We start from the raw sequence: 26,201 nt of genomic DNA, 5'->3' as shown, positions 1-26,201 counted from the left end.
TACAGCACTTTCTGCTGCTGTCTCTAGGGGACTGCTTCTAGTTGACGTTCTTTTGCTTGCACTGCTTCTTGTCTTCACTGTTCCTATTTCTGTAAGAATTGAAATTTCACTCTTTCTGCCTTTGACTGAACATTTCCCTTTTCTGGATGAGCTCTATAAACCTATACTTCTTTCCACCCTTGACTGTATTTCTGCAAGCAGTAAATGTCTCTATCTTAGGGTTTTTCGTCTCCTCTCTTGAGGACTATGAGGGTATGTCTGCACTTCAACCTGGGGGTGCATGTAATTCCCACCTAGAGGAGACATACTGGTGTCAGCTCTCATGGAGCTGGCATGCTAAAAGTAGAGTGTAGAGGCAGCAGTGCAAGCAGCGGGAGGAGCTAGCTGCCCCAACTATGTTCCTAGGGTCTTGGCCTGGCATGCACTCCAGTTGGCTAGCGTCTGGCGCGGCCACAGCTACATTCTATTCTTAGTGTGCTAGCTGGGAATCACATCCCGAACTCGAAGTATAGACATACCCTGAAGGCGTTTATCCTCCATAATAGGAGCCAGATCCTGAAAAATGTTGACTTCACTGGGAACTCTCAGTGCTCAGCACCTAAATTAAGATTCTTTAGGGTTTATACAGTTTAGAAGTATATTATATTCTGCAGTTGGCTGTGAATAAAAACCATGTATCCTTGACAGAGGCAAATCAGCAATATATAAAGCCTGCCTTTTGCAATAGCAGCCTTACTACCTGCAGCTACCTTTCTTCTGAATTGTCATTTCCTTCTTAAACAAGTTCTCATTACTGGTGTCTTTGTTTTTATGGGGAACAAGGCTTTAGATATTAAAAGTGCTGGCAAAATTTGGGCCTGAACTACATGAGAATGATTTTTTAAAATTTCTCTTACACAAAGAATGGGGCTATGCAGTGTCATCAACTTTTTTTCTTTTAAAGAGAACTTTCCACTCATTTCAAGGGGCAAGTTTTGCTTAAAAACTAATGGCATGATACCGCTAACAGTTTGTAATTTCAAGTCTTCATCTCAGTTTATGACTTTGGAAAATGTTGACTTGACACTTTTTTTCTAAAGTTAATAAAATTGGATATTTTGTTATATTTTTAAAAAGAATTTCCTGGAATTTATTGGTCCTAATCAGCTCAGAATCAAAATGAAATTATTTCTGTTGTGGTTGCAGTTTAGGTCACTTTAGCTAATAGGCCTGCGTCTAGTTCGACATGCAGGTTAGCTCCAATAACACATGACAACATCACTGGAAGCTGCTCATTCCTCTGGGAAGTTGTGGGAGGAGTGGGGACTCCAGTAACCACCACTACCTCTTCTAGGTGGCTGAGGAAGGAGAGGGTTGGGGACCTCCATCTGCTGCTGCCACATTTCACTGGACCACCCCTCATCTTGCCTGACCAAGCTGCACCTATGAGGGGGACTCTTCTGCCTGGGCCTCTGGATGTGTAGAGGGTCACCTGCCAACACCATCCTGCCCAATGGAGGGCTCTGTGTTGCCACCCCACCCACCTTAGGGCCTATGCTGCAGTTTTAAGAGGTGCATCCATTGACAGGACCCTCTTATAAGGTGGCAGGAGGGCGGCCTTTGTCCCTCAGACTCCTCTGTTTAGAGGGGGAAGGCCGAGGCCTCCCTGCTCCTGCATGAACCCTCCCCCCTGCCCCCCAGCCAAGGAGCACTGGGCTGGGAAAGAGAGGCCCCAGTTCTCCAATGAGAAATGCCAGGGGTGGGCCAGAGTATCCCCCTGCCTGAAGCTGGCTCCTGGCAGACTCAGCCCATGCGGCTGGGCAGCTGAGAGGGGTGGGTGCCCCTGGCTGCTGCAGTCCTGCCCTGTCTATCCAGGACTTTGAAGATGTCAAGTGCTACATATTTGTCCGTGATCTCATTAAATCAGCAGCCAGCAGAAATAAACAAGCAACATCTTGCTCATTATTAGTGCCAAGCTCCATGGAGACGGACCAGATGTATCCATGAGACCACCCCCCCTCCCCAATTCAGCGGGAAGAGGCGGGCGGGGGCTTTTATTTCACACTTCACTGGTGCAAAGGACCCCTCCCCAGGTGCGCGCCTGGCTTCGCCCGCCCTGTCCTAACCCCCCTTCCCCCCGCGTGGCGGGCTGTTTGCAAGAGGGGGCGCAGGCAGCGTGACGTTAGCGCCGGCCCAGGGGGAGGGACGGCGTGCGAGGCTCGGGGTTGAAGGGACGCGGCAGGAGAGGAGCCTCCACACCCCGTGCGATGCGAGGGGGCAGCATGCGGCCAGCGGGGCGGGCTGTGCGCGCCGCGGAGCGACTGGCTGCCGCAGCCCCCAGCGCCACGCAGGGGGAGCCTGGAGCTGGGTGACCGGCCCTGCTTCGCTTTCCCCACAGGGCCGCTGCTCCGCGTGGCCAACTTTCCCCGGCTGGCGCGGAAGCTTCCCGCCGCTGCTCAGCCCGGGGAGCGAGGGGCTCCGGTGGGAGGATCGCTGGGAAGCCTGGCCCGCTGCTGACAGGTTGGCGACTTCTCCTTCTGTTCCAGCCCAGGCGCTGCGGGGCTGCCAGGAATCCCCCAGCAGAACGGCGCTGGGGTTGGAGGGGCAGGACGGGAAACCAGCTGCTGCCAGGGCTCTGCACAACGAGGCTCAGCTCGCCGCTGGCAGCCGGAGACGCACGTGTCCACGGGGGCCGTCCCGAAAGCCCCGAATGTGCCCTTTAAACGAGCGGTTGTTGCAACTTCTCTGGCTGCTGAATGCGGCTTCTGCCAGGCTCGCTCGCTCTCCGGAGAAACCCATCTCCGCCGGCCGGCTTGCTGCTTGAGCAATGCTCGCTTAAAGTTCAGAAAGTTGGCGGTCAGAGCTGTGTGTCGCAAGACGTGCGGGGAAAGTAGCGGGGGAAAGCGTCGAGCACCTGGGCTGAGACGTGAGTAAGAGGTGACTGGTCTTGTTGTTGCCCGAAGTGATTTTTCACTCTAGGATGATCGCTCTCCCCTTGGCTGGTAAGGCAAAGGCTGAACTCCCACCCTGGGAGTTGTGTGTCATGGGGATCCCTGTGACTAGGCTTGCCAACCCTCCAGGATTTTCCTGGAGGCTCCGGCAATTAAAGATTAAGTTTTAATTAAAGATTATGTTTTAAATCTCCAGGAATTCGTCCAACTAAAGTTGGCAACCCTACGGTGTGACTCACTCCAGCATATCCCGCAGAACCATAAACGTCAGTTTAAATATAGATAAAATGAAGCGATAGCGGGAAGTTGCGGCGTGTACCCAACCCGCGATGCAGGCTGCCGCTGACAGTGTTTTTCAGGCGCTGGATGCGGGGCAGTAACTCATGCATACTTCTGAATAGGACCAACGCTAACAAACTTGAGGGAGCAAAAGGCTGAGCTGGTTACTCGGGATGCACTATTTAAAAATGATGATACTTTGCATTCACTTTCCCCTTGATGTTTTCCAACATTCGGATTCGCTCACTGGGATTTAGACATGATTTCTGCCGCTCGTAGCGCTTCATGGACACAGGGCAGCAGATTCCTCCTCCAGTTGGTTTCTACTGCCTAATCTAGCCCATCTTTATCTAGCGTTGTAGTATAGGGAGACTACACAGGTTCGTTGTATTTTGTCTAATTGCTGGCCTGAGCCTGCCTTGCGTGAGTCGTCCCTGCTCACCTGACTTCAACGGCTCTGTCTTCAGTGTGGGAGGTCAAGTAAGCGCTCAAGGGTTTGCAGGGCTGGCCCTGCCTAGCAAATAATGCCGAGAGGCGGTGAAGCGGCGGAGAGTCCTGGGATCCAGGGCAGAGGGACGCTCCCGCACTTCGGAAGTCCTGCAAAGAGGCAGGCGTGAGGACTTGCGGGGTGGGTTGTGCGTGACTCTCCGCCAGAACTGATCGGCGGGAGGGGGAAGAGGAGGATACGCAGTGGGCTCTGCTCGCCCTCTCCCCTGGGGAAGGGCACAACGGCGGCTGGCTCCCCTCTTCATGGGTACCTGACGCCGAAGGCAGAGTGGGAAGCCCCGGAGTTGATCCAGCTGGAGGGAGGGTGGAGAGGAGAAGTGGGATGTTGGTCGATCTCTTTGCGGAGCCGGCTGCAGGGAGGGAGGAGAAGGAGGGAAGGTCTGGAGGAGCGCGTAGAAACTTTTCACCTTTTGCAAACTTGTCGGTGTGCGCACAGCCCGAGCTGCTGCTCGCGTGAGAGGCAGAGGAAGGCGCCCAGCCGCTTTATCGGTGCACGATCCTGGGCACTCAGCGCAGGTAGGAGTTTAATATTAGGGTCTGTTTCTGTAATGCAAGAAAAATTCCCCCTCCCCGCTTAACAAAAGGCAGCGTCTAGGCAAACGTACACTGCTGTCCAGTCTATCTCGGTTTATTTGATCTTTATCTGTATTTAAATGGCTTTGCGAGATTCACTTTTGCAAAGGAGAGGTGGACGCACGTAGGTCCCCCAGTTTGCACTGAGAGGCGCACTGAAGTCCTGCGGCTGCTAGAGTGTGTTCCCGTGCTTTGCACGGGGTTTAATCGCAATCGGAGCGTGGCTGCTGCTGTTGAGCTGCAGTTGATTGAGAGTGGCCAGGCCGATCACGGACGGTGCCTGGAGGAGGCTTGCTGCCTCTTGTAGGGGGATGTTGCAAGCAGGGAAAGTGGTGCGAATTTGCAGGGGGATTTGCTTTACCCAGTCCCGCCTTCTCGCAGGGTGGTTACTGTGCTGCGGCTTGCATGGGTCTGCCTGTGCTGGGGTGCAGAGGGGTTTCCCCTAGAGGTGTGAGTTATCTGCTGCCCCAGTTGAAGTGAGAGACTCTCTCACTCCTTCCTTGGGTGCTGACATCGTGGACTCTCTGCCCACTGCGGGTGGCAAAGAATGGGCAATAGAGAATGCTGCTGCTGGTGGTTGTGAGATAAAGTTGACTGGTACAGTGTTAAGTTTTGAATATGGGTGCCTGATCTTATGGTAGACTCGCACACAAGATAGATTTGGGCGACTGTCTCAGGTGTGACAGAATTACTAATTTGAGATCATTTCTGCAGGGCTCCAGCACTATTAAACTTAGCACTACATCACTATACCCGATGTAACTGCTCAAAGATGTCATGCCACATCATGCACCTGATAGGTCAGGGAAATTAGATTTCTACCACAAGCTACCTGGAGCATCTGTTTCAAATATCAAATGAGAGATGTGCCTTTTATAATGTGTTTCTTTTAAATATTACAGATGCCTTTTGATTGTATGACTGCTGAAATGTATTGAGTGCTCCAGCTACTTTTCCAACAATGAACAGGTCAAAATCACCAGTGCTGGATGGATTAGGAAACACGACCTGCAACGCACACAAAAAGATTTCCGTATTATTTTCAATAATATTCATGACGGTGGGAATTTTATCCAACAGTCTTGCAGTAGCAATTCTCATGAAGGCATATCAGAGATTTAGACAGAAATCAAAAGCATCCTTTTTGCTTTTTGCTAGTGGTTTGGTTATCACCGATCTTTTTGGCCATCTCATCAATGGAACTATTGCTGTGTTTGTGTATGCCTCTGACAAAGACTGGATTCGATTTAATCAATCAAACATTCTCTGCAGTGTTTTTGGCATATGTATGGTATTCTTTGGGCTGTGCCCTCTCTTTCTGGGCAGTGTGATGGCTGTTGAACGTTGCATTGGAGTTACTAAACCAATATTTCATTCTACAAAAATGACTTCTAAACATGTAAAAATGATTTTGACTACGGTATGTCTCTTTGCTGTTTTTATAGCTTTGCTGCCTATTCTTAGCTTTAGAGCATATCAAATTCAAGCATCGAGGACCTGGTGCTTCTATAAAACAGAACATATTGAGGACTGGGAAGACCGATTTTATCTATTACTTTTTTCTTGTCTTGGGTTACTGGCCCTTGCTGTTTCGTTCTTGTGCAATGCTGTCACAGGAATTACTCTCTTAAGAGTCAAATTTAAAAGTCAACAAAGACAAGGCCGATCTCATCATTTTGAAATGATCATTCAGCTATTGGCTATAATGTGTGTCTCTTGCATTTGCTGGAGTCCATTTCTGGTAAGAGCCTAATATGTTTGACAATTTTTAATGCACATCTGTGTCTGAAGCTTGTCATTTTTTATCTGCAGGTTTTTGATAGTGGCTAGCTGTGGTGAACACCACAGATCACACTTGTAACATCATGTGTTACACTTACAAGCATTTTATTATTTCAGTTTCATATTGCATGTGGCATTCTGAACTGTGCATCTGTAACAAAGATGGTATTTGTTTTCGTTTCTGACTAGAACTGAAATAGATTTAGCAGTAAGCAGAATATGATGATCATAAAAACCTGTTTACGGTATCATGCAGTGCTAAAACACTGGTCTCCAGTCTGAACGAAGGTTAACATGGGTGTTAGTGAAACAGTAGGAGATTCCCAAAAATTGTCCATGTAGATCTGTCTGAAAATACTGTTAGGTCCCAAACTATTATTTCACAACTCTGTTTATGTGTAGTTATGTTTATAGTGAGTCTTGCATGAGATACCCAGAATTGTGAGCCCGTGTATTACCCATCTCCGCTTCAGCAAGTGAGAGTTTGCTGTTGCTAAGATGTGTGTCAGCTCCCTGACACAGTAGCTTGTCCGCCTTGCCAGCAAACTCTTGAGGACACTGCCAGTTTGCTGCAGGTAACAATCGATGAACCTTAGTTCCCCAGAGACATCTCTCTGCAATGTTCAGTCCCTTCCACTGGACACTCACAGAAGTTAAGTTCACTGCTGTCAAAGAGACAGAGCACATACCAGCCTGTTTGGCTAGCTGAGCATTCACTGTCTACTTTAATACATAGCACTGAGATGGTTTTATAATAAAACAAGAAAAAGTTTATTAACAAAGAACAGAGATTTTAGTGATACTTAGCAAGAACAAAAAACAGGTCTGATTACAAACAAAATAAAACATGCTTCTAAGGCTATGTCTACACTACACAGCTTTTAAGGACACAGCTGTGTTGCTACAGCCGTTCCACTAAAATTCACACCGTGTAGCTGTTGTTTGTCAGCTCTCCTGCGGACAAAAAACTTCTACCCCCAATGAGAAGCTTTTGCATTGTCAGCAGGAGGGTGCTCCTTCCAACAAAGCACTGTTCACGCTGACTCTTGTCATTGGCAAAACGCTTGTCTTTCGGGGAGTGGGGGGATTAACACCTCTCAAAGACAAAAGTTTTGTCATTCAATTGCCAATGTAGACATAGCCCTAGTGATTAAAACTCCATTTCATCAAGTTGCAATCTTTGTCTAAGCAGGTTTCTCACTTACATTAAGTCTCCAGCAACTCTTGCCTTTCAGTTCAAGAGAATCCAGCTTTCCTAGGCTCAACGGCAGCTGTATGCTATCATCCCCTAAGTGAAGGATAATTAAAATGTCTCCAGCCCCCTCCCCCCTTATATTATCCAAGATCTGTTGTCTCTGTTTCAAGAGCCAGAAGGTTTTTTTAGGGATGTAGATTCTCCCCTCCCTTCCCCCAATGTGATTGTGTCTTCTCCCCTGCTCATTTAGCTTGATGGCTTTATTTACCATCCGATGAAGTGAGCTGTAGCTCACGAAAGCTTATGCTCAAATAAATTGGTTAGTCTCTAAGGTGCAACAAGTACTCCTTTTCTTTTTGCAAATACAGATTAACATGGCTGTTACTCTGAAACCTTTACCTTCTATGTAAATATGCTTTCATTGGGTCAAGCTTTGTAAGCCAGAGGACACACAGGTGAATGCATAGTCCTTTGTCCAAGCCAAACTTGTTTATCAAGTTTGCCCCCAAAATAAATTTTAGGAACACGTTTCCAACACACAGGCACAATTCTTTACACGCCATCTGCATGTATGCCCAATAATACTCATGACCAGCATGTCACCAGTTTACATAAGATACCTTACATGACACCTTTGAGTTACATCTTATGACAACAATGAGCGTGTCAGGCTTGATGTGAGTTATGGTATGTGGGGGCGGGGGGCTCTGCCAGTTGTTAGTTGCGGGCTCCATGGTCACAGATGGAGCCTATAAAGCCCAGTTTATACCACAAGTTGTGAACCATATTAAGGAAGGTAAAGTTTAGAATTAGTTAATAATGTCATCTCACTTTTGTAGAGCAACTTTCCTCGTTAGTTCTCAAAGCACTTTACAAAGGGAAGTTTTATTATCCCCATTTCACAGATGGGGAAACAGGCATAGAGGTAAAGTGATTTGTCCAATGTATCCCAGGAGATCAGTGGCAGAGCTGGGAATAGAGTTCAAGTCAATGCTTTGCCCATTTGGCCACGCTGCCTAATATGTTGATGCAACTCATACGTTTTAAAATCCATTTCAAAATTGTGTTAATAGCATTCGAGCTGTACTGATGTTTTTGGTAGTGGCTTAATTTCAAGTATGGTTTAGATATAAGTAACCTGGTTTAGTTGTAGTCTGAACAGAGCTTTAGCAAGGTTTGTTGCAGATCAGCATTAGGAGCTGGTGCTCCCAGGCAATCCCTCAAAACACAGCACAGAACCTAGTTACTGGCTGCAGTGGTTCTTCCAAACTGCTTAATGCAGGTCAGGTCAGTATAAACCAGTGGTGGGCAACCTGCGGCCCATCAGGGTAATCTGATTGTGGCCCATGAGACATTTTGCTGACGTTGACCATCCGCAGGCACGATCCTCCACGGTTTCTCTGTAGCTGTGGTTCACCGTTCCTGGCCACTGGGAGCTGTGGGAAGCAGTGGGCCGCAGGCCACTGGGAGCTGCAGGGGGGCTTGCGGATGGTCAACATCGGCAAAATATCTCGCGGCCTGCAGTCAGAGTACCCTGATGGGCCGCATGCGGGCCACAGGTTGCCCACCACTGGTATAAACTGTGTCAGAAATCAGAGTTGGAACATATAGTTTGATTATCATATAGTAAAGAATCCTAAAGTTTCTTACTCTGTCCTATGATCGCATTATAAAGCACATCTGAACTGGGTCCCAGAGCATAGTGTGCATGTTCACACACTTATGAAAATGGTTTAACATAACCAGGTAAACTCTTTCAAAACAGTTTAACTTTGTACTGGTGTGAGGGAGGTTAAGACATGAGAAACACTGAATCTTAATTCTTCCTTTAGAAAAAGGGCCCTGTGCTCCTCTTACACTGGTGGAAAATGGGTGTGTGATCAGAACAAGAGTATCTGCTATAAATCTTGGTCCTACTGAAATCAAAGGGAGTTTTGCCATTGACTTCAAAAGGGTCAAAATAATTTCACCTCTGCTTTTCTGTTGATTTCTCTAGACTTGCACTACAATACCATTTTAACTAATCTTAGCTTTATGTAACATTATTGACAGTTTCATGTCTCTCATACATACTTTGTGGACAAAGTCTTCAGGATGATAATGTAGGCTTTTTTTAGTGAACGATTACTTCCAGTGACCTCCTGCAATAAATTTGAAGCAAGCACAGACTGACCATCCAGAGAAGTAATTGAAGTGATCAGTTTACTTGTCAAAAAACCTGAATATATTACCCAGTCCCAATATTTATTTTCAGAAAAATATCTGTCCTTAAAGATTGCAGTTGATTTAATTGCAGAAGGACTTTGAATGTCAAAAGAACTATTAATTTGCGTTTTCTTTCAAAATCTATGTTCAGTGTTTCATCATGTATTGCATAAACAGAATTACAACTACTCTAATTGTTTTTCATTATCACTCATTCTTTTCCTTACTGTGCCCTTTCTGCCTCCTTCTTTCTAGAGGAAAAAATGCAGAACTTTCAATCTCCTAAGTACATATACATATTTTTTCTAAAGCTTGTAGATGGATGAGTGCTCCCATAAATATTTTGAAATCATTGCACTCTTGATAAAATATTTTGCATCATATAGATTGTAGTTAAATATGAATTATTGTTATCTTGACAAGGTTTACTCCGAATCCTGCTGTTTAGAGAGCTCTTCTGTTTGTGATTTATACTGACAAATGACTTAATGCTTAATTTTTGTAATTGAAAATTTATATAAATACGTTCCTCAGTGAAGTGACAGCTCTGGTTAGAGTTGGGTAGTACTGGCAGGTACTACTGAAATCTTCCTTACAGCTGTGCCAGTGTACCACTTTGTGCACGTTCAACACTCCTGAAATTCTAGCTTTGGATGTCTCAAGTCCAGGCTTGCCAGATTGTCATCAAATATTGTGCTGGCTTTTGCAGGGTGAACAACTGTCCTTTAGGGATGAGAATAAAATCACAAACTCACTTTCACATTTGATTTAGAAACCCAGGTGTTGAGGTGAAAGACTAGTTCTTTAACCCACAGATCGTTGCGATTCCCAGATTGCTAGTAAAATGAGTACTTAAGGGTGTATTAAATTGCCATTTTTGGCTAAACTTCAGCTTAAACATTTTTTTAACAACCTGATATGCTTCTATTGTGGGACTAAGCCATGTTCTTGCAGAGGAATGGACTTGATGGTCTAGGCCCTGACCCTATAGTGACTTCTGTGTGGCTGTTCGTAAAGTTAAGCACATTTGTAAGTCTTTGCAGGATTGAGGATTTACTGTCTTTTAACTATTTTGATTCTACTGAGGATATAAAAGTTAATTTCCTGAACTGTCAGCACTTATGCATTTTTGTTTTATTTTAAAAGTTCTTCAGAGAAGATAAACATATCATTAAAAGGTAACTACAGTACTACTGCGTTTTATTAGAGGGTAGTGGATCATACATAGGTATTGAAAATAAAATTTCATCAAGAACGTGTTATAAACTGGAGACATCTGCAATATGAAACTGGAGCATATCCAGAATACAGCAGTAAGTATTATTTCTCATAGTAGTAGTGAGCTGAAGGGGCATTTTAGGGATGATTCCAAAGAATATTCAGTCAGGCAAAGAAAATCATCTGGGGTAAATGAGAATACGAAAGACATTTTCAGCAATGAACTGAATAATATAATAGAGTGAATGTCCTCTTAGCCTTATTCAAGCATAAACAGATACACTAATTTCAAACTGAATATATAGGGTAGTTACTTTTTTTCTGGTCAAAACAGGCATAATTTTAGTTAACAACTTCAGCAGGAGTTGAGGGCACTCAGCACTTGGTAGGATTGGGTTCTTAATTCTGTGTTTTTCATCTAAATTCAAATTTTGGCTTCAGTTATGTGCATGCATACGTGTTGGGCTAGTCTGGGCTGTTCTGCTACCCACCCATTCTTTGAATGGAGTAGAATAGCTGTGATGGAGCAAATACCATTTCATTAGTCCATAGGTGGAGTTTTGCTTTCATAAATCAGAACAGAAGCATCATGCATATATGTATATACCGTAGATAATAAAATCCATTTATCCAGACTCTATCCCTTCTAAATTTGTATTGCCTGGTGCACATCACTTTCTCAGTTCCTTGCCTTGTATTTGAAAGCCAAATAGTCAAATATTTTTGACCTTCTCCTAAATACTTTTGACAAGTGTGGTTTATAAATAGATCGGACAGATTTTCCCCGTCTACAAACTCCATTTATCCAAAATCTTTTGGGGTTGTCAAATAGATTTGTTTTAGATTATATAATATAATATGCACCTGAATGAATAAGGTGTCTGATTTGACGCCTTATTTTAGCAAAATATTAAATTAATATTTGTTTCACGCTTACCCACTGGTATAGGGGATTCTTACTAATATTTAAAGTAAAAATACCTTTTAAATGAGCAGGTGTCTAAAGTATAGTCCTAGTTTTCCATCCATTTATCATTAATTATTATTTGCTGTTTGGTAACTGAGTAGCCAAAAGTATGCTAGGTGCCGTATTAAAGAAAAGGTGGTAAATACCTTTTTAAATGAGCAAGTGTCTAAAGTAAACATAGTCCTAGCTTTCCATCCATTTATCATTAATTATTATTTGCTGTTTGTTCACTGAGTAGCCAAAAGTATGCTAGGTGCCATATTAAAGAAAAGGTAATGGGAGTCTTTCCATTGACTTCAGTGAGACCGGGGTTCTACTCTCTATCTTGAAGAACTAGTACACTAGAGAGCTTGATGTGAGTAGGAGTTGTGCTGACATGAGTTAGGCCTAAGTAGAGGTGTGACAAAGTCTGGGAAGGAAAAATGATGGCGGTAAAGGTGGTGGGGGGGGATAAGGATCACAAATACAAGGGCATGGGTTACCTCAGTAGAACTGCACATCTTGTTTTTAGTTTCTAATTGAGTTTGTCATTGTTAACTGCTATGTGCACACTATGTGTAACTTTTTCCTCTGGTTCAGTAATACCTGTAATACTGAATGGCACCTACTTTCTAAATGAAGATACTCCGTTTTCATTATAAAATCAATGTTCCCAAATATTGCACATCTATCCATTGATTTATACTCACTGTTCAATATTTTAATGCAATATAACTTTTTTCTTTGTAGTTAATACTTTTACATACATGATATAAATACTAAGTCTTTATTCTGTGTTAAAGTATCCTGTGGTTTAGATGGCAAGCTCTTTGGGCAGGGACTGTCTGTTTCTCTGTGTAAGTTCAACATCTAGGACAATGGAGCCTCTAGGGGCTTGTGCAATACAAATAAATGCATAATAATAAAAATACCCATGACTCTTACCTAACGTACATTGAGACAGTGACTTTGTTATGCTTCCCAGCCAGAAATGAGCTGGTCACTGATTAGCAGGGCTGTGAGGATGGGTTTTCTGCCCTCATGCGGGAGCCTTGCTGCAAGGGAGCACGAGAGAGTGCAGACACAGTGTAGAACACCGCCTTCATGGTCTCCCTTAGGTTAATGCAGCTCTTGGGGGATCTGCTAGTTTGGGGGAACTCAATCATCATGATGGGAGAATTCATAGGAAACTCCACAAGAAGAAACTCATATTTTACAGTTCCCTGTATGGGCATGACCCATGTGTGGGATGAATGGTCCTAACGACTCTATGCTTGTGGATTACCAGAGACACAGTTGATAATCTGAAACACTGTTTCATGATAGTATTTTCCAAAAATGTTAACACACAACTTCTGTGCTGAACCAGGTTGTGTCAAGTCATGTTTTGTGTTGCCAAAGGTCAATTCCTGCTCATTTTTACTCATCAAAGCAAATAGGGAATTTTTTTGAGTAAGGTCAGCAAGATTTGGCCCCAAGAGGTTGGATTCCCGAATAAAGCAGAAGGGATTGTAACATTTTGTGGCATGCATGTTAATGACAATCTATGCTGTTACAAAGAGCTGCTCTTTTGACGGTGGCATGGTGCCTAGCCTATTTCTTGAAACTGCTTGTTTTTTGGAGCTACGTTCATCGCATAAATTCTCTGTGGCCGAAGAGACAATTGCATTTTTTTCAATATTTTGCTATTTGGAGAAGTAAAATGTACTTCCTGTAATTACACATGGGATGGGTCTGAGAGTAAATTTTTGTACAGGATCACATTCTGGCTATGGAGAATCTCCGGCATTTATTTTAATTGCAGTTCTCTGAACTTACTCTAACTCTTCATTGTCCTTTTATTATCTTTTTTGAAATGCAGGAGTCGTGCAGTAGTGGTACAACAGGGAGCTGGGTTTCAAGGCTCCTGGTCCTGATTCCAGTTAGCTCCTCCTCCCCCTCAACCCCCCAGTTTAGCTAGTTTAAAGGGACTATAAGCTGCCTGGAACTGGCCACCTTGGGAATAGCACACGTGGGAAATTTTCTTGGGTAGAGTACAGCTGGCAAAATGGCTCTTCTGCATACCCTTGTGCCTCTTGTTATGAGGTGAGAAGGGAGGGGCATGTTAGTGAAGGCAGCTGTATGGTTGGAGTACAGTTTGCTGCCTCTGTTCTGCTGCATGTAGAATTCCATCACTGGGGCCAGATTCTCAGCTGATGTAAATCGGCAAAGGATCTTGGAGGTCAGTGGTGCTGGACTGATTAACATCAGCTGAGGATCTGGCCCTTAATTATTACTAGTATAGTAGAAAGCATTCTTACTGCCTTTGTTTTACAAGAACTTCTTCTATACCTGTCACTTCGTCTGTGTGTACATATGTGTTTTAATACAGTGGTATTACCTTGCAAATTTATATCCAATGTATTTCTCATGCTAATCCTGAAGTCTGTCTCTGCATTACTGCTTTCTATATCACACTTTTGTGTCTTGGCTGATTAAATCTCTCATATTACCTTATGTTGATGTGTACGAAATCTCATCACATTTCTATCTCTTCATTGCTTTCTTTCTGCAGTTTATCTCCAAAAAATGCTGAATCTCCTTTTATTTCCTGACAAAATAAAATGGCTTTAAAATATAGTAGATTCTCTCTTATGGTCTCTGGCAGGTGATTTTTGGTAACTGAATCATGCATTTGAAAGGGAAGGTATTTCTGAATGGAAAATTTCATAAAGAAGAGATATCAGGGTTTATTTCATGAGCTTCAGGCTAACTTTCTGGAGGATGCTGCATCCCAATGAAAAACAAGACTATTTGAACAAGGATAAATTAGTCTTTGAATTAGTACAAATGTGTTTCTGAAGATTGCTGGTGGTGATGTTAAATCTCTTCACTCATCTGGCCACGCAGCTCTTTAAAAGTTGCTACTACAGAAAAAACCAGTGCCATAAATGGTGTTCTGAGTATTTCTGTTCGGCAAACTCAAGAGTTTAAAATAGAACCAGTAGAAACTATTCCACTTTTTTAAATCCTAAAGTCTTCCTTACTTTTGTTAGTTTGAGATATTTGAAAACTAGTAGGTTGATATACATGGTTCTTTTTTCTGCTGCAAAGGGAAAGATAAAGAAAAAATGTCTCGATAGGAAAAATTATAAATTTAGTGCCAGACCTTGCTAACACTACAACCTGGCTCTGCAGCAGGCTGACCCATCCAGGGAAAATGCTGACCTGGTACACAAGCTTAAAAAGAAATAGCCATTACTCTCCCGATCCAGCACATGGTCCCAATTCAAGCCCATTTCAAGAGCTTGCTTACTTTCACCTCATCTAGAAGAAGTGAACTAATTTTATAGGGGAAAGAAAAAAAGAGCGGCTTTTGCCTGGAAAAGATCTGCAGGATCTGGCTCGTTATCTTTACTCAGTAGAATCAATATTCTAAAGATTACTATCCTCTAGAGATTTTCTTCTTCAGACCTACTACTTAGCCCAAGTAGGAGGATCTGTGAGACTGACAACAGTCTTTTCTGAGTCCTTACGGAAAAATAAATCTTCTGTTGTACGTTAATCAGGCTTTCAAGCTTCATTGGCAGAAATGGACTCATTCTTCCTGATCTGGTGGGCTCTGGAGGGTCAGACCTCTGTTACAGTATGTCCTTTAACGTAGGGAGAATTCAGTTATCATTCCTGATTGATTTCCTCTGAATGAACTGCTAATGTACTAAATGGTTTTATTATTGGAACATTGCTATGAGCCTTTTTATGAGCTCATGTTTGTAGGTGTTTATAAATTTCTGGGGAAAAAATTGGCTGTTTTGGCTGAAATTTCAGCTGCTTATTGTCAGTACAAAGGAATTGTATAGAAAGGAATTTCTGATTTGGGTTTGTTTGGAGGACTCTATTAAATTTATATCAAGTTTTTGTTTCAATTTACAAATGAACATCAGGAAATTCAAAGCTCTGATTTCTGCAGCAGCCACAGTTAAACCATGGTATTGTATATACATACACACAAACCTCATATGGTACCATACTTAAATACTTATGGTTGCTGTGGGAATCGGAGCTTTGAATTTCCTGATGCTTTCACACATGTATAAACGGAATTTACAGTGCTTTATTTAGAGGGAGGTAGCTATGTGAACCATTGGGCAGATCCTAAGCTCATGTAAATCTGCATAGCTCCATTGATTTTACTGGAGTTACACTCATTTATACCACTTTCGGAACGGATACAGCCTCTAATTTAATGATTTCCCACCCTACCTCAGAAATACAGTTTCTGTAAATAAAATAAAATATCTGTGGTGGAACCATAACTATGCTATATCTTTCTCAGTTATAGCATCACATTACATAGAATTAACTATAAATAGCTCTGTGTGTGTGTGTGTGTGTTATATAATATATTTTGCACTGTGAAGAATTAAATCATGAGCTTATGCTCTATTATATATACTTGGGGTAATGCTGGATTTTCACAAATGTTGTTGTCTGTCTTCGTAAGTGATTTCTTTTTTCCTCAAGTTTGGTAAAATTCCAGTTGGCCTCAGCCTTTCAGAAAAATACTTTGCTGTATGGGACTGAGCTGGGTTGCAGAGATTAGACTAGCCGCGGTATACAGAGGAGGAGAAATATTTTTAACTTATTTATGTGAGTTTATGTAGAGTTCATGTCAGTTTTCAAACCGTTTCAAACGAGGTATCTCTGAATGCTTTCTAAAAGTAGTCGTGGTATAGTTACTTACAGACTATTTAGGAATTGTTCTTCTCTGGATTTGGCAGTACAGTACTCAGGAGGTTGGGAGGAGAAGAAAGCCAGATGAAGACCGTCATCGCAGTAGTAAAAAGGCTCTGGTAGAAAAGTAGAATAGTCGAGAATCTCTTCTCTTGCAGCAGCCAAGTGGCTCCAGAAGGGGAGAGGAGCTTTGGCTTTATCAGATACTTACCAGAGTGAGACTGATATTTAAGACAGAGCCCTGAAATAGTGACATCACCCTCACTTACCAGCAGCTGGCATGGGAATGGGTTTTGCCAGAGCATTACTTCTGGTTCTCACCCTCATTGTTCATATTTACTAGAGCTAGTTGAAAAAACTTCAGTGGAACAGTTTTCATTTGGAAAATGCAATTCTATCAAAATGGAAATGCTTTGATAAATAAACATGATTTTATCAAAATTTTATTTTGGGCAAGGCAGGGTAGGAAAAAGGAAAGAACTCCTACAATGTTAAAACAGCCCATTTTTGCCTTTTTTTGGGAACAAAATGTTTTGATATTTTTTCCCTTCAAAATGACATTTTGGTTTGATTTTTAAAATTTGGTGGTATTATAAAATAAAAATTAGCTGAAATTGAAGTGTTTTTCAATTTTGTCTAAACAAAATGTTTCAAAACATTTTTTTCCTGAAATTCTTTCCTGGAGAGTTTGGGTTTTGTTCTGAATCAAAATGAAAGCAAACTACAAAGTCTCTAAATCCTCCACAACAGAGTGTTTCTGTTCTCCACCCAGATCTAATATCTATCTCTGACTTGCATGCCTGCAGTTAGTAAACTTTTCAAGACCTGCTCATTTCATTAAAGACTTTTGATTTGCTACTTGATCCAAAATAGGAAGTATTTCAGTTTGGGTTCAGTTACCATAGACCTGATCATGTTCTTTGGCTAAGATAGTTATGTACGCCGGGTCTTTTTTGCTTGAAAAATCATATACTGAATACCAGTTTTGGATAGCTGCCTAGACTGAGATTGGATCTTTGTCCTGTGGGCTGATAAATTCTTTAAATGGTAAATATGTGACCCAAACCTTCTTTGCTGAAATAAGTTCACATGGAACATTTCCAGCAATTCTTCCATATTGGCCAGTTTTAATCTGATAAATTCATGTCTTATACTATTTCTGTCATATCAATACTCCAAGCTGTCCAATGTATCCTTATGGATATTTAATTTTGGTATTAATATGAAATCCTGATTTCCCCATGCCTCCCGATGATAAGTTAGTTATTTCCTTCTTTACACAGCCATTAAAGCTATGTCAAACAGTACTGCAGGATCAGCTCATATTTGAAAGAGATCATTATTTAAATCTTCTTCTTGGTTTTTCACTTGGCTCTGGCTAACTTCTCTCATCCACCTATGTTTCTGCTTGCTAAATATCATCGTGATAGGAGCCCAAGTGCTAGCTATGAAACTTACTTATTATAGATTCTTCACCAGCTTTTAACACTGCTTTAATAATGACATCTTATATTTACATTGCCGTATTCACTCACTGTTGAAGTGCAGCCTGTTACTTACCTTGTAAGCTCTCTGGGGCAGGGACTGTCTTTGCTCTCTGGCTATGTCTACACAGACTGGGGAAGTGAGCCTTCCTGCGTTGGTCAACAGACTCACACTAGTGGGGCTCCCGCTTGTGCTCTAAAAAGAGCTGTGCAGATAGCGCTTTGAAGTTGTGACTTGGGCTGGAGCTCAAGCTCTGAAGTCTGTGGGGTGGGGTGAAGAGAGAAAAATAAATCATCCTTAAATGAAGAGTAGATCTTTTTTCCTCTTCTCTCTTTAATAATAAAAGATAAAACAGTTTCATGACCATCCTTAGTAGGATTTATAATGTGATTACTTTGTCAAGTTAAAAAATAAAACCTCTTTAGTTGTAACTTATTTATTCCAACTAAGTAAATGTAATAGCGATTCACTCTCCCTGCTGTTTCAGTGCACAGCCTTTATCAAACACTTACGTAAAGCTATTTGTATAAAAGCGAGCCAGTTTTTTTATAGAGGTTTTGAGAATTTTTTTACAACGCTAAAAAAAGCCACATTCACTTTTGCTTAGGCCCAGATCTGTAGATGTTATACATCACCATAGCTCCGTTAGCTTAAATGAATATACATGAGTATTTGGCCCCTATTGTTTACAATATATCTTTTTCTCAACCCTACAAGACACATGTACTATAAACAAATAACTATGAATAAATGTCCATTTCTGTCTTTCTAATGACCACCACTGTGGGTTACAACCAGAGACCAAACCCATGATTGCCAGAGCTAAAAGCAGCAGCCTCTGCCTTTTGAGCTAAGGGAATAATTCTTCTATCAGGCAGCCAACACATTACCTCTCTGGACTAGTCATTAGATGGAGATTTACGACACACTGAACAGTGGGTTTCACTGGCTCACAAATCAGTAGACTGCTTGAAGTCCTTGGGAGACCTGTGCATCAAAGGCTTGCAAGATTGGGCCCCATGTCAATGTATACAGTGTTTTTGCACTCTAAAGGCCAGGGAAGGAAAAAGGCCTTCAATATGTACTTGCGATCTGTTTCCCCCTGTATGAATGCTCCTTCTGAGCATGGGGTCTGATTTTGTGGCATCTTTTAAGTCAGTGGGAGCAAGGAACGCTTACAGAATTCAGCCCTATATTGAATTCTTACATAATGTAGACACAAATAATAGACTTGAAACCTAAGGAGCATATGATATTTATAAAAAATACTACACAACCTCATTCTTCACACTTTACAAACAGCCTTACAAGGGTGGTTTCTTTAGCTGGCATCTTTTTAGGCACTGTGTGCTTTTGCATTGTATATGGAGTCATCTACTATTTTCAGCTCCAAAATTTCTTAGCTTTCCGCTCAAATAACCCAAGAATATTGAGACTAGCTGATTTTAGGGCTTGTCTACACAAACGTGTAGTTTGTGGCAAGGCATGGTGTAAATCTACCCTGCACTAGCTTGCCATGCACTAAGGCTAGGGGTGCGAGTCCCAGCTTGCATGAACCTACTCTTGCTAGTTCTCATTGAGTCCTGTAGCCATGGACGCACAGGCAGCAGCAAGTGGTGGCACAGGCCAGCTGCCCTGAGAACGTACCCACGGGGTCAAGGTAGGTTAGTACTCAGAGTGGCTAGCCACTGCCCTGTGCTACACTAGTGTGCTAGCTCGATGAGAACTAGTGTAGGATATCTGTGCGAGCTGGGACTCATACCAATAGTTCCAAGCATAGACATAGTGTAAGTGTACATGCGGACCTTCCTGCCACACGCTAGAAGTTCTCTAGTGTGCTTTAATCTATTCTTGTTTCAAAGAGGGGAGATCAAAGGGCATTTAGAGAACTTTCAGTACGTGGGCAGCAGGGTCCACAAACACACTTTTGTGCATGGTAGGCCAGCCCGGGGTAGATTTATGCACTGACTTATTTATGCACCGCAAATTAAGTATTCATGTAGACAAGTTTACACTGAGGATATGTGATATATATATATATTTTTAAGACTGTATTCTGTCTCAGCATGGACCTGTTTCCCAAACAGGTGCCCCCAGGCAGCTCTGCACACAGGATCCAGACAAATTATTTCTGCTAATACAAATGATACATAATAAAAGCATGAATAATCTGTGTAGGTGTTTGTACACAGAGGTCGCTGCCATTTCAGGGGTGTACATGGGGATAACATGCAGAAAAGGTCTTTGTGTCCCATTATGGAATGCTCCAGGAAGGTTGCTGTGGACAACTTCCTTCTTGTGGTCTCTTGCTGGGCACAGTTTGGTGCCTGTGCCCTAGACAAAGTTTAGATCTTTGTGCTTAATTTTATCTTTCCCCAATTTTCAAAGCTGCTGTACAACTAACTTCTGTCCACAGGGCTCTAGTAGGCAGTTGATTTATTTTAGTTAACCTGACCTTCTTGGGACATGACATAGAGGAGAAAGTCAGAGCTCTATTAACTTTTTTGTAGTTAAAATGTTTAATCTTGTGTACACAAAATAAATTCCTCTTGATAAAGTTTACTTTAATATTGTATTCATATCTCCATATACAGCATCATAATGTCAATAAATTGTAACAAAAGAGTAACAAAAGAGACACTAACTATACTGGTCAGGATGTTTGGAACGTTTATCTGGTAGTTTTGATACATTCTTTTGGAGTCTATCGCTTTTACACTTATGTCTGATGGCTCCTTCCATAAAAAGCTCATGGTAAATTATATTATTTATGAGTAATTGTTCAGATAATGTATTCCTGTCTCTAAGTTTGTTGCATAAAAGCTGTAAAATTGTAGATGGTGAAAATATCCCAGAAACTTTTAATAGAGCATAACAAAATATACCGTAATGGCATTGCAGACTCTTTCATTTGGGAAGTCATGAAGAACAGGATCTTGTACCAGCTCAGCAACTACACCAAGAACTGCTTACACCTCTAGGTCAGAAGTAGCTGGATTGCCAGACAGCAAATTACCACAGAGACTTATTTTAATCAAAGTTATGCTGATGTAAAGCTGGAATAATTTTTTTGACATTACAACAGTATAACATTTTGTGTGAGATCAGAATCTGTCCCATGAACTTTAAAGGATGATCAGTGAGACTACCTCTAATTCTCTGATCGGAGTTGAGAGACTGTATACAAATGTGCTACTTGAACAGTAGTATGTGCATATAGCAGTATTCTCTGCCCTAAGACTTTGGACTTGTCAACTGACTCACTGCTAATAAGTGACCTTTTATTATTTGATTGGAATTATATTAATAAAGCTATAGGCTTTTCCTCTGGCATTTCTCACCACATTGCTGTACCTGAGCACCTCACAAACATTAATGATTTTAGCTTCACAATACTCCTGTGAATTATGTTGAACTCTGAACACAGGAAGGCCATGGCAGGGCCAGGAATGGAACCCAGATCTCCAGCCAAGTTGCCTTAACCATAAGACCTCCATAGTCTGGGTATCCTCAGCCAAACTTGGACATCAGAATCTTTTCTGAACTTTGGATATTTGGTTTGCTTAATTGGTAGCACCAGCTATCTAGGACTCTGTACTTCCTTTCACCGTATACTTTTCCAAGGATAGTGTCCTTCACACCTATCTAGTGCATGGTTGCTTTTTCTCAAGGGAACTGTGTTCAGAAGGATAAGCAGTGAATTGATGTATGTAGGTGAGTACATATTAGCAACAAACAGACATGGACTTGAATGTACCAAGACTCCTTGAATGTACCAAGACAACTGGGCCAGACTCCTACCTGGTATAGATTTGATATACTGTCAGATTTCAGTGGATCTATGCTAGTTTATACCAGCTGAGAATCTGTCCCCTTGTCTCATTTCCCTCTAGTACAGTGGTTCCCAAACTTTAACAACCTGCAAACCCCTTTCACTAAATTGGGAAATCTCGTGAAACCCCTCCTAAGAATTAATATTTCCAGGGATTTAAGTTTAAATTTCCTCAGTGTGATGGATGCACTTCCTTTGCTCTGCATAGCTCTTGGAACTCCGGAACCACTGGAGGGAGAAAGTCTCAGGTCTGGCTTGGCATCAAGTCTGTTTCTCTATTTGGTTTTCAGATGTGCATACGAGGAAAACGCTTTCTCGCATAAGTATGTTGTTGAAAATGGTAACAATACTGTAGCAGCATTTTCTGCCAGAAGGGGGTACTCGTTTCTTAAACTCAGCAAAAAGTTGATCAGTGACAGATTTCTGAAACTCCTTTTCAGTTCGTAATCACAGGAGATCTCAATCAATTTCTCTATTTCCTCAGTGTTCAATATCTGTGCTGAGAAAGTGGTATCATCAAAGGGGTTGTGAATGCAGTCATTATCATCTGACATAGCTGGAAAGTATTCTCTGAAAGTAGTGCAAAGTCCTTTTAGGTATGCAGTTATATTGGTTTTAGTGCACTGATCCAACTGAAGTTTATGTTCTGCCGGGAAGTCATGAAGAGTACTGAAACACTCAGTTTGATTGTTTTCCAAACAACTTTCCCAGAACTGCAACGTCTTTATCATGGATTCAACTTGCTCTTGCACATTGAAAACTGCTATATTGAGGCCTTGAAGAGATAAATTTAGGTCATTAATTCTTGAGAAAATATCTGCTAAATAGGCTAGGCTCTGGAGCCAGAAACTATTTTCCATACAGCTGGCAAGGTGGTAAGGGTGGCTGTTGAAAGAAACTAGGATTTCTGTTCTAAGCTCAAACAAGCGCACAAGGATTTTGCCCTGTGAGAGCCATCTAACTTCAGTATGAGTCAACGGACAATTGTGTATACTACCCATTTCTTCACAAAGTACATGAAATATTCTGGAATTTGTTGGCTGTGATTTTATGAAATTCACCATTTTCACTGCATTGTCCAGCACTTCCTTCAGTCCCTCAGGGATGCGTTTTGCTGCAAGGGCTTATCTATGGATACTGCAATGAGTCCAAGAGTCTTTTGATGCGACCTTTTTTTTGTTTGAGCTACAAATCCAGTATACTTCCCTGTCATTGATGTGGCCCCATCAGTGCAAATGTCTAGGCAACGGGTCCAATCTATTTCCTTTTCTTGAAAATATGCATTAGTCAGATTGAAGATATCTTCTCTAGTTGTACCTTCTTTCTTTCAATGGTTGGCAAAACAACAAGTAGTCTTCAACCATACCTTCATTTACATAACGTACAAACAGTAGCAAAATAGCTAGATTAGCTACATCAGTTGATTCATCCAACTGTATAGCATAATATGGACTTTTCCACTCTGTGTAGTCTCTACATTATTTGATGTCATTAATTCTTCGTGACAACGTATTATTGGACCAAGGTACCATGTCAATCCTTTTTGCAGCCTTTTCTCTGAGCATGCAATGAACTACGTCTTTTATACATGGACCAGTCAAGCTCTCTGCTATGGTATGGGCTTCTGGTGCTTTTGCTGCTCGGTAGCTCACGCGTATTACGCTTCAAGTGCATTTTCATTATCAGAACTTGCTTTGGATATAAAACTGGTAATGTCACTTTTCCTCTCAGCTGATTTTTCGCTTGAAAAAATCAACAGTCTTGTCGAGTTGTGCGGGATGCCTAGTAGATGGTGCCAAAGTAGAGAAGGTTTGAGGCTGCTGTTTGCTAGAACATCACCACAAATTACACACCGTGTTTTGGATGTTCTTGATCACCAATGCATGTAAAGCCATATTTTATATAATCATCGTCATATTTTATTTTCTTTGTAAGTGACTTTCCAGGATCATCATGATCATTATACTTAGATTTTCCACAGTGTGGACTTGTGGAAACACTAGTTAATTCTTGTATCTTTACACTTTCCTTTTTCAGCCACTTATCCATTGAACTTGGGTACAAAAGTTCTAATAAAAATAAGACCGAGAGAATGCTAACAACCAACAAACCAGAAAATAAGAAGATTCACTCACATCTCACTGAAGCAAAACAGCAAAACAGCACTCCAGAGAGAATGACTAAGTATCGAATTACTGAGCCACCTTTCTGTTGCTCCACTGGCCACAACATGGTTCCGGCTGGTTTGGCGCGCAAACACCTTTTCTTCCACCACCAGGGCCATCCCTAAGAGGGTGCCCTGTGAGGGACAAATTAGCCTTGACCACCCCCCACGTACAGCCTTGAACACCCGCCCCTCCCCGCTCATGCTGCCTAACTTCCCCTGTCTGCCAAGGACTGGTGTCCAAGCTGCCACCTGCAGACCTGGGGTCCCAGCTGCCACCCTGCCCAGTAGGGGGCTCAGGCTGCTGGCCCCGCGCCAGAATCTGGGCTGCCTGCTCAGCACTCCACTGAGCTCCTGGCTTCTGGTCCCCGCTGACTGCTGGGGTTTGGGCTGCCGGCCCCAACTGCCCAGGCTAACTGCTGGGGCTCGGGCTGGCGGCCCCCCGCTGATGGGGGCAGGGCTCGGGCTGCTAGCCCCAACTTCCCGGCCCTGCGCTCCATGGGGCTCGGGCTGCCTGCTCAGCACTCCATGGGGCTCGGGCTGTGTGCCCTGGAACCTGGTCCCACCTGCTTCCTCCTATGCCCGGGGTCCTCTAGCCGCCATTAGGGAAATTTTTCTGGCCAACCCCCTGTAACCTTGTGCGAACCTCCCAGGGGTTCATGAACCCCAGTTTGGGAACCACTGTTCTAGTACAAGTGTTACACGGTTAATTTTATGGCATTATTCCTGATTTACAGCCATGGAAAAGAAAGGAGAATCAGGCCATTTATTTTTCACTTGTTAAGTTTTGTTCTTGCAGCCCTTACTCATGTGAGTAATCTTTACTCATACAAACAGTTCTACTGACTTCACTTTCATTTTTTCACTTTTTAAAAACAAACAAAAACCAGGTGCCACCGTTCCTTTTCTCCTGTTAGCTTTCTTAGCCACAGTTCTATATAAAAGCCACACACTTGGGTTTAATTTAACTACAAGGGCCACAGCCACAGTTAGTGTAGAAGAGCACATCACATCTACACCAGATGAGGATATGGCCCCTAGTTTTTAAAATAGGGAGGGAGAGATCATTAGGGGAAAAATAGAAGCTGTAGACCAAACATTGTCGTAAATACTGCAGTGTAAAACTAGGTGTGTGTGTGTGTGTTTGAGTGGCAGCAGAAGTACATGCACCATGTGATGTTATTCTGTAAACTCCTTGCTTTTTAATTGACAAATATAAGAAACCAAATCAAAATGTAATTATTGGATGGACTCTGCTTTGGCTCAACAGTAACTTACATTCTCCGTTTACAAGCTGTGACACTTTTATAGCAGTGCTGTAGGTAAGTTGGTATCAGCACTTCTTTGATAACCCCAAGGTTTCAGGGAATATAAAATTGTAGATAAAAGATGTATATGACTTCTTAAAAAATCCACTGTTGGTAAAATACTACAAAATTGAATCTTCTAGGCAGCTTGTACCGACTGTTGCAGCTTTATGTATAGTACATGGTCTCTTATAAATGCCAGTTGTTGAGACTTCTGGAAGTGCAAAATATTTAAGTAACTTTTTGCAGGAATGAAATGCAGACAGATTATTTTTCCACAAGCTTTTGGGGAGATAGCAGTGACTGTGTAGTGCTGCATGTGTGCGATTTTAATTATAACGTGTAATTTGGCCACAACTATCAAACCAACATTCAAAAACCATCTTAGCTATATTAAAGCTTGTCAGACCGTGCACCTCCTCAGATAGGATCTTATACTGGTCTGTGGTGAAACTTATGGGAGGAGGAAAGGTTGCTCCAACCCATAGATTATTATATTTCTATATAGAAAGTGGTATCCTAAGCCATTGCTGGTGCTAGCCCATTGGGGGCCCTAAGCAGGAATATTTGTGTGCCCCCACAGCGCATACTAATAATAGGGGGGGCTTCCTTGACCTGTTTGGGGCCCTAAGCAATTGCTTAGTCTGCTTATGCCTAGCACCAGCTCTGCTTTCCAGACCCATCCTCTTGGTTGCCTGCTTTTATGCAGTTTCTTGCAGCACAGGAGGGAGCAGTAGGAGAGAGATGGGTTTGGAGCAGAGGTGGGCAAACTATGGCCCGCGGGCCACTTCCGGCCCGTGGGACCGTCCTGCCCGGCCCTTGAGCTCCTGGCCGGGCAGGCTAGCACCCAGTTCCTCTGCCGCTGTTCCCCCTCCCACGCAGCTTCAGCGTGCCACGCCTCCAGCGTTCTGGACCGCTGCTCCTGCCGGGTGGTGGGGCTGCGAGCTCTGAGCAGCATGGTAAGTGGGCAGGGAGTGGGGTGTGTGTGTGGATAAGGGGCAGGGGTTCCTGGGAGGCAGTCAGGGGATAGGGAGTGGGGGGGGGGGTTGGCTAGGAGGTGGGGTC

The 26,201-nt window shown here is 42.7% G+C and overlaps 1 protein-coding gene across 1 annotated transcript in view; it reads left to right on the top strand.

Moving 5' to 3' along the window:
* Nucleotides 1-2,231: 2,231 nt before the first annotated feature.
* PTGFR (prostaglandin F receptor) overlaps nucleotides 2,232-26,201 on the top strand; it is a 37,386-nt gene continuing 13,416 nt past the window's right edge. The window contains exons 1-2 of the mRNA XM_084637108.1: nucleotides 2,232-2,905; nucleotides 5,192-6,030. Of these exons, the coding sequence (XP_084493234.1) occupies nucleotides 5,251-6,030 (780 nt within the window). The 5' untranslated portion in view covers nucleotides 2,232-2,905; nucleotides 5,192-5,250. The remainder of the gene's footprint in view (nucleotides 2,906-5,191; nucleotides 6,031-26,201) is intronic.

The sequence above is a fragment of the Lepidochelys olivacea genome, assembly GCF_965140295.1.
Source record: "Lepidochelys olivacea isolate rLepOli2 genome assembly, chromosome: 8".
Lineage (NCBI taxonomy): Eukaryota > Metazoa > Chordata > Testudines > Cheloniidae > Lepidochelys > Lepidochelys olivacea.
The sequence above is the reverse complement of the archived record's forward strand: the minus strand, read 5'-3'. Positions and strand labels throughout refer to the sequence as shown.